The 16287-nt window shown below is 37.6% G+C and overlaps 1 protein-coding gene across 1 annotated transcript; it reads left to right on the top strand.

Annotated features, from left to right (window-relative positions):
• The first annotated feature begins 701 nt into the window (after positions 1-701).
• Positions 702-14775, top strand: LOC131955076 (toll-like receptor 4). The gene is made up of 4 exons (XM_059319030.1): positions 702-719; positions 3736-6240; positions 12540-12703; positions 13861-14775. Exons 2-4 carry the CDS (start codon positions 3756-3758, stop codon positions 14056-14058), a joined length of 2847 nt encoding a protein of 948 aa, XP_059175013.1. The 5' UTR covers positions 702-719; positions 3736-3755; the 3' UTR covers positions 14059-14775.
• The last annotated feature ends 1512 nt before the right edge of the window (positions 14776-16287 follow it).

The following is a 16287-nucleotide window of genomic DNA, read 5'->3' on the forward strand; positions in this document are numbered from 1 at the left end:
GAAAAAAACATACAAGTTAATGTTACATAAAAACATTTTTCCCACGGAACGTGTATACTTGTTGCGAATTTTCTTTTTCTAGACAAGTTTACATGTCGCCAGTGTGAACGCTGTGTAATATTACAGGCCTACAATAAAACGTTTTTTTTTTATAATATAAGGGAAATGGGGGAGGGGTGGTGAGGGTTGACGACATACCTGTCTGTATCAAACATCCAACTCTGACCCCCCCCCCCCCTTTCCCCAGGATGCCCAGACAGCTGTGGCAGAAGAACCAAGATGATACATTGCAATCAAGTCTAATAGTTTCTTTAAAGGTCTTCTCTTATTAGTATTTATTAACTTAGTTTTTTTTTAAGTTTTTATCTTTCCATGGGGGGTGGGGGGGTATTCTAACTGCCTTGACCTTCTCAGTTTTGTACCCCCCATGCTTGACACTTTGAGTTATAACTATGAACAACGATAAGCTTTGTCGCAGTCTACGGGAATCCCCTCAGTTTTTTTTCATGACAAGAGTATCTAAAAATAACCTCGGGGTCATGTGACACTCGTGGTAGGCTCAAGGTCTGCGACGACAGTCTTTCACTAGCGCTGTACGAAAATGGCGCACTTTGATGCAGCTTTTGATAAACAGTTTTTACACGAGTTTGGTTGAACGTGTCAATACGAAGAGCCAAACACTCAGGTAAGCTGTTGTTTTTTAAAGCTTCTCTTATCAGGTATGGCAAGTTTGACTTTTCTTTTAAAATACTCCAAAGCTTAAGATTCGGATATTGATAAAAGCACCAAGTGCCATACTTAAGTGCGTCTAGGATTACTTTTCCAATCAATATCTTACTCAATACCTCAATGCACTTAATACCTTAATGACTGCGCTGTATCAGTGGTGGTGTAACGTAGAGCCCTAACTGGAAAGACGCCAACCCACAAAATGATTTTTTTAAAAATGAAATACAAGGGCAAATACAACACAATGATCTCAGTTATAAAACGAATAAAATACATGGGAAAATATACCACGATCTTAGTAATAAAACAACCACTCTTCCAAATCGGCCAATTTAAATTATTATCTTTTACATTTTACCAAGCTATAAGTTTTGTTACATTTAGTTAATTTAATCATCCGATCAGGTATTGTATATAGAGCCTGTATAATATTGTGAGTGTAATTGTAGTGGTAGACAATCATTTGTTTTTGTAAACGAAGTTGAATTAATTCGGGGTTAGGCACCTGTGCCGGTTGAGCTAAAAGGTCCTTACCTGAAGATGATTGGAAGGAAACTTCAGAAAAGATGGACAACTGGAACTAGAGAGTTTAAGATTTAGCTAGATTTTTAAAAAAAACATAATCATGTCAATAAAACTAATGTATCTTAAAAACATGAAACCGGCTGGCTGCAGTGGGCACACAAAAGGTCTACAGAGTGGGATATACAAGGTCTACAGAGTGGGATATACAAGGTCTATAGAGTGGGATATACAAGGTCTATAGAGTGGGATATACAAGGTCTACAGAGTGGGATATACAAGGTCTATAGAGTGGGATATACAAGGTCTATAGAGTGGGATATACAAGGTCTACAGAGTGGGATATACACGTTCTACAGAGTGGGATATAGAAGGTCTACAGAGTGGGATATACAAGGTCTATAGAGTGGGATATACAAGAGGTCGGCGCCCGGGGACATATGTCCCCCCCCCCCTCGCTACGCTACTGTATTACCCCCTTCATGTGGGGGTGTTACCCTTTTAGTGTGGCCTCTTATCCCAAAGCTGGGATACAAATCCCAGTTTATTTGGTTAAATTAATCTTTTCTAATTTCTTATCATGTCTGGGTATGTGTACAAAATGTGCTCCCCCCCCACCCCCGTCATAAACAGATTTGTGTTGCTATTTTTAACCAACACACCATACATGGCTGGAAGTTTGAACACTTGGTGGTGCCTTGTGTTCCCCCACTTCTCAGTTGAGTTATTCAGCTATACCTGCAGCTATACCTGCAGCTATACCTGCAGCTATACCTGTAGTGTTTGATTGGCCACTACAACTGCATGCAGTAGATGTCCGCGTCATGAGCACCGCTACGTACATACACGACTACTAGAGCAAATATGTACTTTTTTCTTGGATAAGACTCTCGACTCTTAACAAACCGCTAGTCGCATTATGCAGAATCGTGTCTTGCCTGTTTATCTGCCGGTATTTCTGTTAGTGTATAGGTCATGGATTTATAGGTCAGAGTTAGGGTCAGGAATATTGCTATGGTTAATGTCATGGCTAGGATTAGTGTAGCGATACTATCACTCGCCTAAAATCGCCTCTACTGTTATTTCCTGGTGTCCTTGGTTTCTTCAATATATTTCTCCATCGAGAAGTGTGCCTATGATTGCTGCTTATAGATTAGTCATACCCACATATTCATAGATATCGCTGATGATACTTCAACTCAACTCTATAACTAGGGATATTCTTATCTCTAGCCCTTGAGTTAAAGTATCTTCAGCTCTAGTAATGAGAATATCTGGATATGACTAATCACACCTAAATCCCCCTCCCCCCTTTTTTAAATTTTTTTTAAATTTTAATTTAAAGGTGTGGGTGTGTGATTAGTTGGCAAATAAACTTAATCTTAACTAGATTAGATAAATCATAATTAGATTAGCTTAATCTTAACTAGATTAGATAAATGATAATTAGATTAGCTAAATCTTAACTAGATTAGATTAATCTTAACTAGATTAAATTAATCTTAACTAGATTAGATTAATCTTAACTAGATTAGATGGCACTGATGTCAAAAGAAAGGGACCAACATCTCCGACAAAACAGTAGAAAAGTATTTTGTAATCTACTTGATAGTTTTTTTAAGTATTTCAAAGACAGAAAAGAACTAAGGTTTCTGTGAGAGTCTAACAATAGTAGAACCCATTTATAAAATTCAGTTACAATTAATTGTTTCGTAAGTGGGTAACTGCTAGGTAACTGCAAATCGTCATACGGTTTGCGTCAGGTGTACACAATGTATATAGTGTGGCATGTGTACATGCTAATTGTTGACATTTAACCCGAGCGGCTGTTGACGTTTGTACACATTGCTTGGCCTGGGTTATCAGACACGACATGGCCGTCACGTGGTCGGAAATTGCTGTACACCCACGTGACAACACAGATACCAAAAAGTCTTCCCCCCATGCACGCTGGCATGTTTCACTTCCGGATGATTTCCAAGTGTTTTGACTCGGAACTTCCGGCAAGTCACGTGACTGCTCTCTTCCATACGTCTGCAGACGTCTGTAATGTTTACACCTCTCTACTTCACCTACATTACTTTTCTTTACCAATGGCCACTTGACAGGGTTTGTAAACCGCGAACCCGAAGACGCGGGTTCAAAATCGTGATCTCTCAGCAGTCAAACCGTCGTACAACTGAACAAGTTTGATCAGCTGGTTTCCAGACTAATCGTGTTCTACAGTTTTCTGTGAAGCTCTTGAGAGAAACGATAAGGGTTTAGTACTTGGTTAGAATCATGCTAACACTAACTGTGGTAATGGTTTGGGTTAGGTTTAAAGTCTAAGTATCTAGACGGTGATCTTATACAACCATGCTTTGAGTGTGTATACTTAAACATCATCTATAATTATCGCGTGCTGATTGTTTGTATGTGTCCTACTCCATAGTTTAATTTTAAAAACCTAAGAAAAACTTCATCACTAACATTTAAATCTTCCAGGTATTGGACCAATCGCAGTCATGATAACAAAATTTACTCTCTCGTGTTTGCTTCTGGCTGTTTTAACCAATGGATCGGAGGAATACGATTTGCGTCCTCCGGAAATGACGTCTTCGGTTACTGGCGAAATTAATTCAAATTCGGGTTATAAAAATACCTGGTCTGATAATAAGTCAACCAATCAAAAAGTTAATAATTTGATTCGTATGGTGATCCCATCCAACGATGTTGCTCCTGTTCACGATGTTGATAAAAAAGACGCCGACCCCACAAAAAACATTGAACTACAAAAGTCCTCACCTAGTCGCACTAACAAGCAAACACTGGACTTACATGTCAATAACAAAATGACCTCTAACCTCAAAAACAACTACAAATTAGAATGTTTTCTTGAAGCTACAAAAAGCCCAGCATGCAATTCTACTTCCTACTGCATATATTCGGGATGTAGGTGCTACAACGAAACAAATTGCTGTGATTGCAGCGGCCTTCGCCTGACGTCCGTCCCTGACAAACTGCCGCCTAACATAACAAAACTTGACCTGTACAACAACGATTTAACTGAGATAAAATACAGTGCGTTTGGAAATTACTCACGCCTTAAAATATTGCATTTGAATTCAAACAACATTTCAAAGCTGAACGAAAGCTCGTTTTTGGGTCTGGAAAACTTGACGTTTCTCCGACTAGACGATAATTCCCTAGCGATGACCCCTGACACGTTTCCCGTGGGTGTCTTCAAGCCTTTGGTGTCCCTCACGGCCTTGAGGTTGAATAAAAACTTTAACTCGGCGGTAGGAGGGAACAATTTTAGTTACCCAGATTTAGCGCTATCTGACTTGAAAAACTTGAAGGCGCTTTATATAGACGGGCTGACGAACGCGTCGTTTGGAGTGGGATTTAGTAGGATGACTTCATTGGTCAACTTGACCGTGACTGGCTATCTGGACGGATACTGTAATATAACTAGTTTAAGCAACACGACATTCCAGTACCTGGGACACATCAAGGTCCTCAACCTCAGCAACTGCCACCTACGTGGGGGGCATATTGACAAGGATGCCTTCACGCCTTTGGTGAGCCTAGAGATGCTGGACATCCACTACAACGAGGACATTGGAATCAAACACCTGCAGCATATCATGCACGGGCTGAGGAACAACACGAACCTGTGGTGGCTGGACGTTAGCACCATCGAGTGGCGCTACTCCACCGGAACTCAAGTCAATGCCAGTCACGTGACCAACCTCCCCAAGTCCTTGACCACTCTCAAGGTCGCGGGGAACAGCATTGAGAAGATAGACAACGATACGTTCGACCATCTCCCCCCAAACTTAACTCTTCTGGACATCGGAAAAAACCGAATCGTGTTCGGGGTTTTCCTTGAATTTCTCCCAAAACTGACCAAACTCCAGACTTTACTGATCAACGGCGAAGATTTCCTCTACAACATCCCCACATCATACAAGAAAGAATTCATCGAACATTTTCATTCCAACCGCAAGAGGAGAAGCGTTGGGGATGACAACGCTCTAGTATTCCACCTCCCACCACAACTGTCCCGGATAGAAATGGTTAACGCTGAGTTGCAGTACCGTCTGTCACGGCTGACGATAGACAGCAACAACTCCCTGACAGACCTTGTGTTGGACAGAAACTTTTTGCCTGAGCTGCAAGGTCCGTTCATCGGCTTCAATCATTTGACCACTCTCAGTATCTATTCGAGCTATGTTAGTTCCCTGGAGTGGACGTTTTTCTCCAATTTCCCGCGTTTGGAGAATCTTAACCTCGGCACAAACCTACTTGGGGATTTTTTAAACACTCTTGACGATCCTGTTTTCGCTAATTTGACAAGTCTGAAAAAGTTAGATCTTTCTATTAACACCATTCAAAATTTAAGTTATGGTTTATTCATCGGTCTCAATAATCTTACTATTCTAGATCTGTCAAACAATCGTCTTTCGGAATTTAATGTAAATATCAGTGGGATGAAAAACTTGAGACTGTTAAATCTGAGTCACAATTCGATCTCGTCACTTCCTGATGACGTGATGGAAAGCATTGATTGGCTGATTGACCACCAGATACCGGTTGAGGTGGAGCTTAACAACTGCCCTATTCTTTGCACGTGTCAAAACTTGAAATTCCTAACCTGGATGGTCAAGTCTCCGGGCTTTAAGTCGTTCAAGAACTATATCTGTGCTCACGACGATGTGTACGTACGCTTGACCGACGGCTACAACAAAACCGTGGAGCTGCTGAACAAAGAGTGCGCATCCAACGAGAAGCTCTTCCTGTTTGTTGTTGCCGCCACGCTGCTCGTGCTGATTGCTCTCATCGGTCTCATGATCTTCCGCTTCCGGTGGAGCCTGCGGTACCTGTACCACGCGGCGATGCTGAACTTCCATAGACGACACGAGACAAAAGGCAACAAATTTGACTATGACGTTTTTATCTCCTACGCCAACCCGGATGAACTTTTCGTCCTTGAGATTGTCGAGCCGGGTAAGTCTTTAGGAGAAGATAATGTATCTTTTGGTAATATACATATTAGGGTGTTGAAGTTTCCTTGATAATCACATTGTCTATTTGCCAATTACATATTTTATGGCTATTTCGGTTTAACCCAATTACCTTTGTGTTGATTGTTCTTTGATTTTAAAAAAAAAAAGCCGAGCTGGGTCATTAGTTACTTATGGTTTCCTTTTTATTTGGTCAGCATAAAAAAATGTTGGAAGTTTATACACGAATTTTTTTTCTTTAAAATTAATAATCAAGAAATTAAATGACTTACTCTTTGAGTTAAGGTGAATATTACAGTAAAAATACTTTTTAAATCTACTTACTTGAAAGACTTCCTCAATACTTCCATTAATATTGAATTAGCATTATTTTTACACATTATACATGATTTATATTTAGCCAGGGCATTACCTGGCCGGATCAGTTGTTTAGTATTCCAAAAGATTAACAAAACAAAAAAAATAATAAACCTGGAATGATCTACCCTAAACTTTCTCAAATATTCTTATATAAAACAACAGGGGATGGCAACTCGGGATATAGACATGATTTTTAATCCATTTTTAATTACTTAAACTTTTTAAAATAGAACAGAATCTCGTAGAAAAAAAAGAACTGCACACTGCTTCTGTGAAAAACCTTTCTGTTAAAGACCATTACCTGTGTGTTTAGTAATCATCATAAACCCGGCATTGCCCACCCAAACCACAACCAACCAAAACAACAAAACGCAAACATAACGCTAACACAATTACAAATACAAACGAAAACAAAAACCTAACAACAAACCCAACCACAATCACAAACACCAATACAAACACAAAGAAAAAACAAACAAAAAAGCAAACGAAAACAAAAACCTAACAACAAACCCAACCACAACCACAAACACCAATACGAACACAAAGAAAAAAAAACGAAAAAGCAAACGAAAACAAACCAAATCCAAACGCAAAACCAACCACAAACACAAACCCAAAGAAAAAAACATGTATATATATATATATATATATATATATATATATATATATATATATATATATATGTATATATATGTATATATATATATATATATATATATATATATATATATATATATATATATATATATATATATATATATATTTATATATATATATATATATATATACAGCTAACACCACGGTCAGCAAAGCATCTCATCCCATACCACTCCACCTCTACACCATACCACTCCACCTCTACACCATACCACTCCACCTCTACACCATACCACTCCACCTCTACACCATACCACTCCACCTCTACACCATACCACTCCACCTCTACACCATACCACTCCACCTCTACACCATACCACTCCACCTCTACACCATACCACTCCACCTCTACACCATACCACTCCACCTCTACACCATACCACTCCCGTCCATCCGTTTGTCAATTTAAAAAATAAGTTAAAAAGAATTTGTCTATTAAAAAGAACGATTTAAATCAGTTATAAAGTTAATACAATGTGAAAACATAATGAATTACATTTTAGGGAATGAATCTAATATATAAAGCTCAGTTCTGTAACGTGTGGCAAAAAACAAAAAAGTTTGTCGTTGACACTTCTACGGATTTAAGTGTTAGATTTTTTATCGTGCTCAAAGTCTAAATTTACGAGTCGAAAAATTACCATTGAAAGTCTTTAAAAACAATTTTCATTCTATTTACTTAGAAGAATAATTTTTAATTATGAACGCGACATAAAATTTTTAAAAAGTGTATCGACGTTTATAAAATTTCTAAAATTGTGTCGGAAATGTATTGACTGCAAGTTACTTCCCTTTAATGAAAAATAAATCCTTAAGAAGAGAGAATTAACATTTTATTACTTTGTTTTTGGTGTTAAGAAAAAAAAAATAATTACACAATTAGCGGGGATTGATTAAGTGCAATGTCGTTAGGTATTTTTAACACTGCCTTTTATTTATTCTATACACTGAACATACTGTTCAATAATTATTATTTTTTTTTAAAATCAATAACATTTAATAAGCCAGGTCCTACAAATCATATACGTTTATTTCTTTCCATTTACGGATAAGCTTGGAGTATTATCATTTTTGTTCACTAAATTGAAACAGGCGCGTCCGCCGGCGCCCCTGCACGGTTTGATTTGGCACCCTGGGCTATCATGTGAGCGCTATGCTGCATAATTTTGTTTTAAACAGTGCGATAGACTATGGATAAGAAAGGTTACTATAGTCTTTAAGTGAATCAAATCCGGGCGTCCTCCGGCACCCCGACAGGGTGCTATTTGGCGCCCCGGGCCTTCCGGTGTACGCTATGGTATCTACGTTCGCGTGAGTTCAAAAGACTATAAATAAGTTATGCACTATAGGCGTTAACTAAGTTCAATCAGGCGGTGACGTCATGGTGCGTCCTCTGGCGCCCAGACAGGGTGCTTTTTGGGGTCCCGGGCCTCCCGTGTTCGGTTTCGCGCCTACGTTCACTAAAGTGAGTGCAAAAGACTATGAATAAGTTGGGGTACTATAGTCGTTTATTAAGTTGAAGTAGGCGATTCAGCCCCGTGAGCACTTTGCGTTTATATTCGCGTTAGTGTTTTCTTTGTGTTTAGGTTGGGTTTGCGTTAGTGGTTGCGTTTTGATTTGGTTCGTTTTTGTTCTTTCTTTTTTCGTTTTCGTTTGTGTTTTATTTTCATTGGGTTTGTGTTTGTATTTGTGTTTGAGGTTGGTTTTGCGTTTGGATTTGGTTTGTTTTCGTTTGTTTTTCTTTTGTGTTTTTTTTTCTTTGGGTTTGTGGTTGGTTTTGCGTTTGTATTTGGTTTGTTTTCGTTTGCTTTTTCGTTTGTTTTTTTTCTTTGGGTTTGTGTTTGTGTTTGTGGTTGGTTTTGTGTTTGGATTTGGTTTGTTTTCGTTTGCTTTTTTCTTTGTGTTCGTATTGGTGTTTGTGGTTGTGGTTGGTTTGTTGTAAGTTTTTGTTTTCGTTTGTATTTGTAATTGTGTTAGCGTTATGTTTGCGTTTTGTTGTTTTGGTTTTGGTTGGTTGTGGTTTGGGTGGGCAATGCCGGGTTTATGATGATTACTAAACACACAGGTGATGGTCTTTAACAGAAGGGTTTTTCACAGAAGCCAGAGCAGGGCCTGGCCGGGACGGCTAGTCTAATATATAAAGCTCAGTTCTGTAACGTGTGGCAAAAAACAAAAAAGTTTGTCGTTGACACTTCTATGGATTTAAGTGTTAGATTTTTTATCGTGCTCATAGTCTGAATTTACGAGTCAAAAAATTACCATTGAAAGTCTTTAAAAACAATTTTCACTCTATTTACTTAGAAGAATAATTTTCAATTATGAACGCGACATAAAATTTTTAAAAAGTGTATCGACGTTTATAAAATTTCTAAAATTGTGTCGGAAATGTATTGACTGCACAGTTACTTCCCTTTAATAAAAAAAATTCTTAAGAAGAAAGAATTTACATTTTATTACTTTGTTTTTGGTGTTAAGAAAAAAAAATAATTACATAATTAGCGGGGATTGATTAAGTGCAATGTCGTTAGGTATTTTTAACACTGCCTTTTATTTATTCTATACACTGAACATACTGTTCAATAATTTTTTTTTTAAAATCAATAACATTTAATAAGCCAGGTCCTACAAATCCTATATGTTTATTTCTTTCCATTTACGGATAAGCTTGGAGTATTATCATTTTTGTTCACTAAATTGAAACAGGCGCGTCCGCCGGCGCCCTTGCACGGTTCGATTTGGCACCCTGGGCTATCATGTGAGCGCTATGCTGCATAGTTTTGTTTTTAACAGTGCGATAGACTATGGGTAAGAAAGGTTACTATAGTCTTTAAGTGAATCAAATCCGGGCGTCCTCCGGCACCCCGACAGGGTGCTATTTGGCGCCCCGGGCCTTCCGGTGTACGCTATGGTATATACGTTCGCGTGAGTTCAAAAGACTATGAATACGTTATGTACTATAGTCGTTTACTAAGTTCAATCAGGCGGTGACGTCATGGTGCGTCCTCTGGCTCCCAGACAAGGTGCTATTTGGGTTCCCGGGCCTCCCGTGTTCGGTTTCGCGCCTACGTTCATTAAAGTGAGTGCAAAAGACTATGAATAAGTTGGGGTACTATAGTCGTTTATTAAGCTGAAACAGGCGATTCCGCCCCGGGCTAGACTCTGAGCACTGTGCGTTTATGATCGCGTTAGTGTTTTCTTTGTGTTTAGGTTGGGTTTGCGTTAGTGGTTGCGTTTTGATTTGGTTCGTTTTTGTTCTTTCTTTTTTCGTTTTCGTTTGTGTTTTATCTTCTTTGCGTTTGTGTTTGTATTTGTGTTTGTGGTTGGTTTTGCGTTTGTATTTGGTTTGTTTTCGTTTGTTTTTTCGTCTGTGTTTTTTTCTTTGGGTTTGTGGTTGGTTTTGCATTTGGATTTGGTTTGTTTTCGTTTGCTTTTTCGTTTGTTTTTTTTTTCTTTGTGTTCGTATTGGTGTTTGTGGTTGTGGTTGGGTTAGTTGTTAGGTTTTTGTTTTCGTTTGTATTTGTAATTGTGTTAGCTTTATGTTTGCGTTTTGTTGTTTTGGTTTGGGTTTGGGTGTGCAATGCCGGGTTTATGATGATTACTAAACACACAGGTAATGGTCTTTAACAGAAAGGTTTTTCACAGAAGCCAGAGCAGGGCCTGGCCGGGACGGCTAGTCTAATATATAAAGCTTAGTTCTGTAACGTGTGGCAAAAAAAAAAAAGTTTGTCGTTGACACTTCTACGGATTTAAGTGTTAGATTTTTTATCGTGCTCAAAGTCTAAATTTACGAGTCAAAAAATTACCATTGAAAGTCTTTAAAAACAATTTTCATTCTATTTACTTAGAAGAATAATTTTCAATTATGAACGCGACATAAAATTTTTAAAAAGTGTATCGACGTTTATAAAATTTCTAAAATTGTGTCGGAAATGTATTGACTGCACAGTTACTTCCCTTTAATAAAAAAAATTCTTAAGAAGAAAGAATTTACATTTTATTACTTTGTTTTTGGTGTTAAGAAAAAAAAATAATTACATAATTAGCGGGGATTGATTAAGTGCAATGTCGTTAGGTATTTTTAACACTGCCTTTTATTTATTCTATACACTGAACATACTGTTCAATATTTTTTTTTTTTTAAATCAATAACATTTAATAAGCCAGGTCCTACAAATCCTATATGTTTATTTCTTTCCATTTACGGATAAGCTTGGAGTATTATCATTTTTGTTCACTAAATTGAAACAGGCGCGTCCGCCGGCGCCCTTGCACGGTTCGATTTGGCACCCTGGGCTATCATGTGAGCGCTATGCTGCATAGTTTTGTTTTTAACAGTGCGATAGACTATGGGTAAGAAAGGTTACTATAGTCTTTAAGTGAATCAAATCTGGGCGTCCTCCGGCACCCCGACAGGGTGCTATTTGGCGCTCCGGGCCTTCCGGTGTACGCTATGGTATATACGTTCGCGTGAGTTCAAAAGACTATGAATAAGTTATGTACTATAGTCGTTTACTAAGTTCAATCAGGCGGTGACGTCATGGTGCGTCCTCTGGCGCCCAGACAGGGTGCTATTTGGGGTCCCGGGCCTCCCGTGTTCGGTTTCGCGCCTACGTTCATTAAAGTGAGTGCAAAAGACTATGAATAAGTTGGGGTACTATAGTCGTTTATTAAGCTGAAACAGGCGATTCCGCCCCGGGCTAGACTCTGAGCACTGTGCGTTTATGTTCGCGTTAGTGTTTTCTTTGTGTTTAGGTTGGGTTTGCGTTAGTGGTTGCGTTTTGATTTGGTTCGTTTTTGTTCTTTCTTTTTTCGTTTTCGTTTGTGTTTGTATTTGTGTTTGTGGTTGATTTTGCGTTTGTATTTGGTTTGTTTTCGTTTGTTTTTTCGTTTGTGTTTTTTTCTTTGGGTTTGTGGTTGGTTTTGCATTTGGATTTGGTTTGTTTTCGTTTGCTTTTTCGTTTTTTTTCTTTGTGTTCGTATTGGTGTTTGTGGTTGTGGTTGGGTTAGTTGTTAGGTTTTTGTTTTCGTTTGTATTTGTAATTGTGTTAGCGTTATGTTTGCGTTTTGTTGTTTTGGTTTTGGTTTGGGTGTGCAATGCCGGGTTTATGATGATTACTAAACACACAGGTAATGGTCTTTAACAGAAAGGTTTTTCACAGAAGCCAGAGCAGGGCCTGGCCGGGACGGCTAGTACATTTTAAAATGAAAGTAAATGTCGCACACAAAAAATGGCGAAATTCCAAAAATAAATAACTTCCACAGAGCTAGTCAAAAGAGGGGTCAAAGTTCACATCCACGGGCGCAACTTTGTGGCGGGAAACTTTATCGCCTCCAACATCGTGAGCGCCGTCAGCATGTGCCGTAGGACCTTGGTCATCCTGACCGGGAACTTCTGCAAGAGTCACTGGTGTAAATACGAGGTCCAGGTAGGTGGAATTATTATTGTGCTTGCAAGTGCTTTTAAAAATATCTAAACAGTAATTCCAGTTCTAATCTAGAACTAAACGATTAAAACCTTTTCTTTATAAGCAAAAAATAACGTTTAGTTTTGGTTTGCCAGTAAATAATAATCTATTATTAACAAAATGCGTTATTTTAAAAAATAAAATGAACTGTTATATTTAATTTAGGCGTTGATTTAAAAACCACTGAAATCTGTGTCTGATTTAAGACAAGACTGGCACATTGTTCAGCTCTAAGGGGTGACACCACATGAAAAATGTTTTTCTTTATTATGCATGTTAATGATAATGTAACAGATTTATTTGTTCACGGTATTTGTTCTCTAAACAAAAAAATGTATAAAATCATATTTTGTAGTTCTAGCTGCCCCGAAAGCCATGAAATGTTTAAATTGAACACATTTTCAAAACTCTCCATCTTTGCTCGCTCAATATTCAAAACAAAATCTCATTTAAGATATTCACTTTGCTGTTTATTTTTTAACTTTTTAAATGTATTTTTAAATAAGAAAATATACAACAACAAAAAATAAGTAGACGGTTTTACATAAACTTTAATATTTTCTAAGTATTGCAGTAAAATGAAAACACAAAACTTGAAAAGTAGTGTAATGCTCAAAACGTGTGCAAAGTTTCACTTTTGTGTTACACTAGGTTAATGGGACGGCGTAGTAAAACTTACGAAAGTTGTTTTTTTCCTTCAAAAAGATAGAATTGTTAACTACGTGTAAATTGGTTTATTCTTTTATCTTAGTTTAAGGCGTACTAACCCAGTTTTTTTAGTATTGCAATCACAATAAACAGTGTATTTTTCACTAAAAAATGTGTAGGCCGATAATTTTAAAATTATAAACGAAAAAGAAATAAAAGTTTAACAAAAAAGTTTAACCGCGTGTTTTGTTTTATCTAGTAACAATTTAACCACCTAGCCCACATCATTAGTTGATAACAGATCGCGAAAAGGCTCAATTTCTGTACCTTAGTACGATTGGTCAATAGAATTAATGAATCATTTTCCTTTAGTAATCATTTAAACATTTAAGTAAGCCTATATATGGCGGCATTGCCTTGACCGTAGTGGTTGCCTAGACCGTAGTATGACCTTGACCTTTCTATTTCAGATGGCTAACATGGAGTCGGTCCACGACGGACGTCCGGTGCTGATATTCCTGGTCAAAGAGAACATGGCGGCCAAGAACCTAGGCGAGCTCATGTCCTTCCTCCGCTGCAACACTTACGTCCCCTACCCACAGGGGGAGCAACTCTCGGAGCGGGAGATGAAGGCCATGTGGGACAAATTGGCGCAGGACCTGCGCTAGCTGTAGGACCTCAGCGATGACATTCAGGTCTAGATCGTCTCATGGAGAACATTTAGGTCTAGATCGTCTCATGGAGCTAATACGCTGGCTGAAGGACATTCAGGTCTAGATCGTCTCATAGAGGACATTTAGGTCTAGATCGTCTCATGGAGCTAATACGCTGGCTGAAGGACATTCAGGTCTAGATCGTCTCATTGAGGACATTTAGGTCTAGATCGTCTCATGGAGCTAATACGCTGGCTGAAGGACATTCAGGTCTAGATCGTCTCATAGAGGACATTTAGGTCTAGATCGTCTCATGGAGCTAATACGCTGGCTCATAGTTTGGAGGACATTCATGATGTCCTATTGCTGGCCTTCCAGGATCCTCTACACCACAGTACTTGAATGGCAAATACCCTTGAGCTCTAGCAGTCATTATTTTCGTGTGCCGACAGCCATCCTTGCAAGGTTCACACAACAATGTAACTGGATATCATTTATAGCCTCGGGCATATTGCTTCATCAACCGTATAAACGGGTCCTTCAAAGAAAAATATTGGATTACTAATCAGGCGTATCGTTTTACCACATACGATGCCCATTAAACCAGTGATAACAAAAACAATTAAACTGTTTGGAGTTTAAATCAAAATCGATGTTACAAAGGAAAACAAGGTTTTTTTTAAGCTTTGACAACCTTTTGACAGCCTCTTGACCGTTGTGTGATTTCTTATTACGGCATGGTGTCTTGTATTAATCAGGAAAAGAATTTTTCAATATAGAAAATTCTTTTTTCCCTTAAGAAAACATATTGTAATAAATGCTGTAACTGTATATGTATTTTTTTCTTACAAATTGGTTGCAAATTATTATTTTTATTATTGTTGGTTATAAATCATTTTATTTTTTAATTTAAAAAAGAACGAGAGCCCATAAGTTTTATTGCTTCTTAAAAACATTTCTATATATCTTCCATCAATGAGAGATATGATTTTTTAAATATATATTTAGAATCAGTCGGTACACATCTTCCTAAGATCCACTCTTTGATGCTTTTCTCTAAACGTGCAGTTTTTCCGTGAGAGTCAAACGGTATGCTTTCTACAAATCTTTTTCATAAACAAAAACAAAAGAACGATTTATCGGAAAAAAAGGTAATCGTAACTTGTTCCTGGAGCTATCACTACCCCATTTGTTTGCAACATCAATTTTCGTTATATCAATGGATACATGTTTTATTTTTGTATTGTGGGAGGAGATTGACAAATGACTCACAAAATGGCTTCCTGTGTTATTTAACCCATGCTACTTAGATCGGCCACATGAGGTAGACATATTAGAATTGTAAGCTATAACATTAAAAATAATTTCCCCGCATCATCACTATTATAGTTTAACTTATCAACCGTAATGGTATTTAAACTACTTAATAACTAGTTGTTTGCACCCGTTGAGGAAAAGTTGCAACGGGGCCTATTCTGCTAATTTTCTTTTATCACATTTTGACCCTTCTATTATGAAATATGGCCTGCAGATATGTAAACCATAGCTCTATTCGGGTTTGTATCTGAATCTTAAATTCCAAACTAACTCAGTATTTGAAGAAACGACAAATTTTGACACAGCTGAAGGTCAAGAACTTGTACGCTAACTTCGGTGAGTATGTAAATCTGAAGACAAACTCGTAAGAATATGAGAATTTGTTAAACTGGAGACACTTTCCTCAAAAATGTGAGAGTTAGGAGACACCATCTGCCAGAGCAAAAGAATCTCACCATTATTCAGGTAAGTTAAAAAAAAACCCACACCTTTATAGTGCGGGAGGATGCTTTTTGTTACACTGTGTAGTATATCACACTGACATATTTATATCAAAGATTATTATAATAAAAGGAACATGTAGAAAATAATAAATATGTATTCAGTTAATAAGAAACAACGAAGCCTCGCTTCGATATTTTAAATAAACAAGAGTACCCAAAATGCAACAGTTATAAAAATGTTTACTAATAATATAATCAAATTAAATACCGGTAGACCAAGTTTATCGTAACTTCGCTTAGGACAAATTGATTTGTCCTAACAACTGATTTGAACAAAAAATAACTAAATGTACGCTTTAAAAAAAAATTACAATTTTACATAGCATATATTTGTCTTGAATTAACAATAGCGGAAGTAATCTTTTTTTGCCGTTCAATAAAAATATTCACATTTGGTTTGGAAAATACTAGCTGGCAAGTACAA

Source organism: Physella acuta, unplaced genomic scaffold (genome assembly GCF_028476545.2).
Source record: "Physella acuta isolate Inbredline_101_S28 unplaced genomic scaffold, ASM2847654v3 ptg001052l, whole genome shotgun sequence".
NCBI lineage: Eukaryota > Metazoa > Mollusca > Gastropoda > Physidae > Physella > Physella acuta.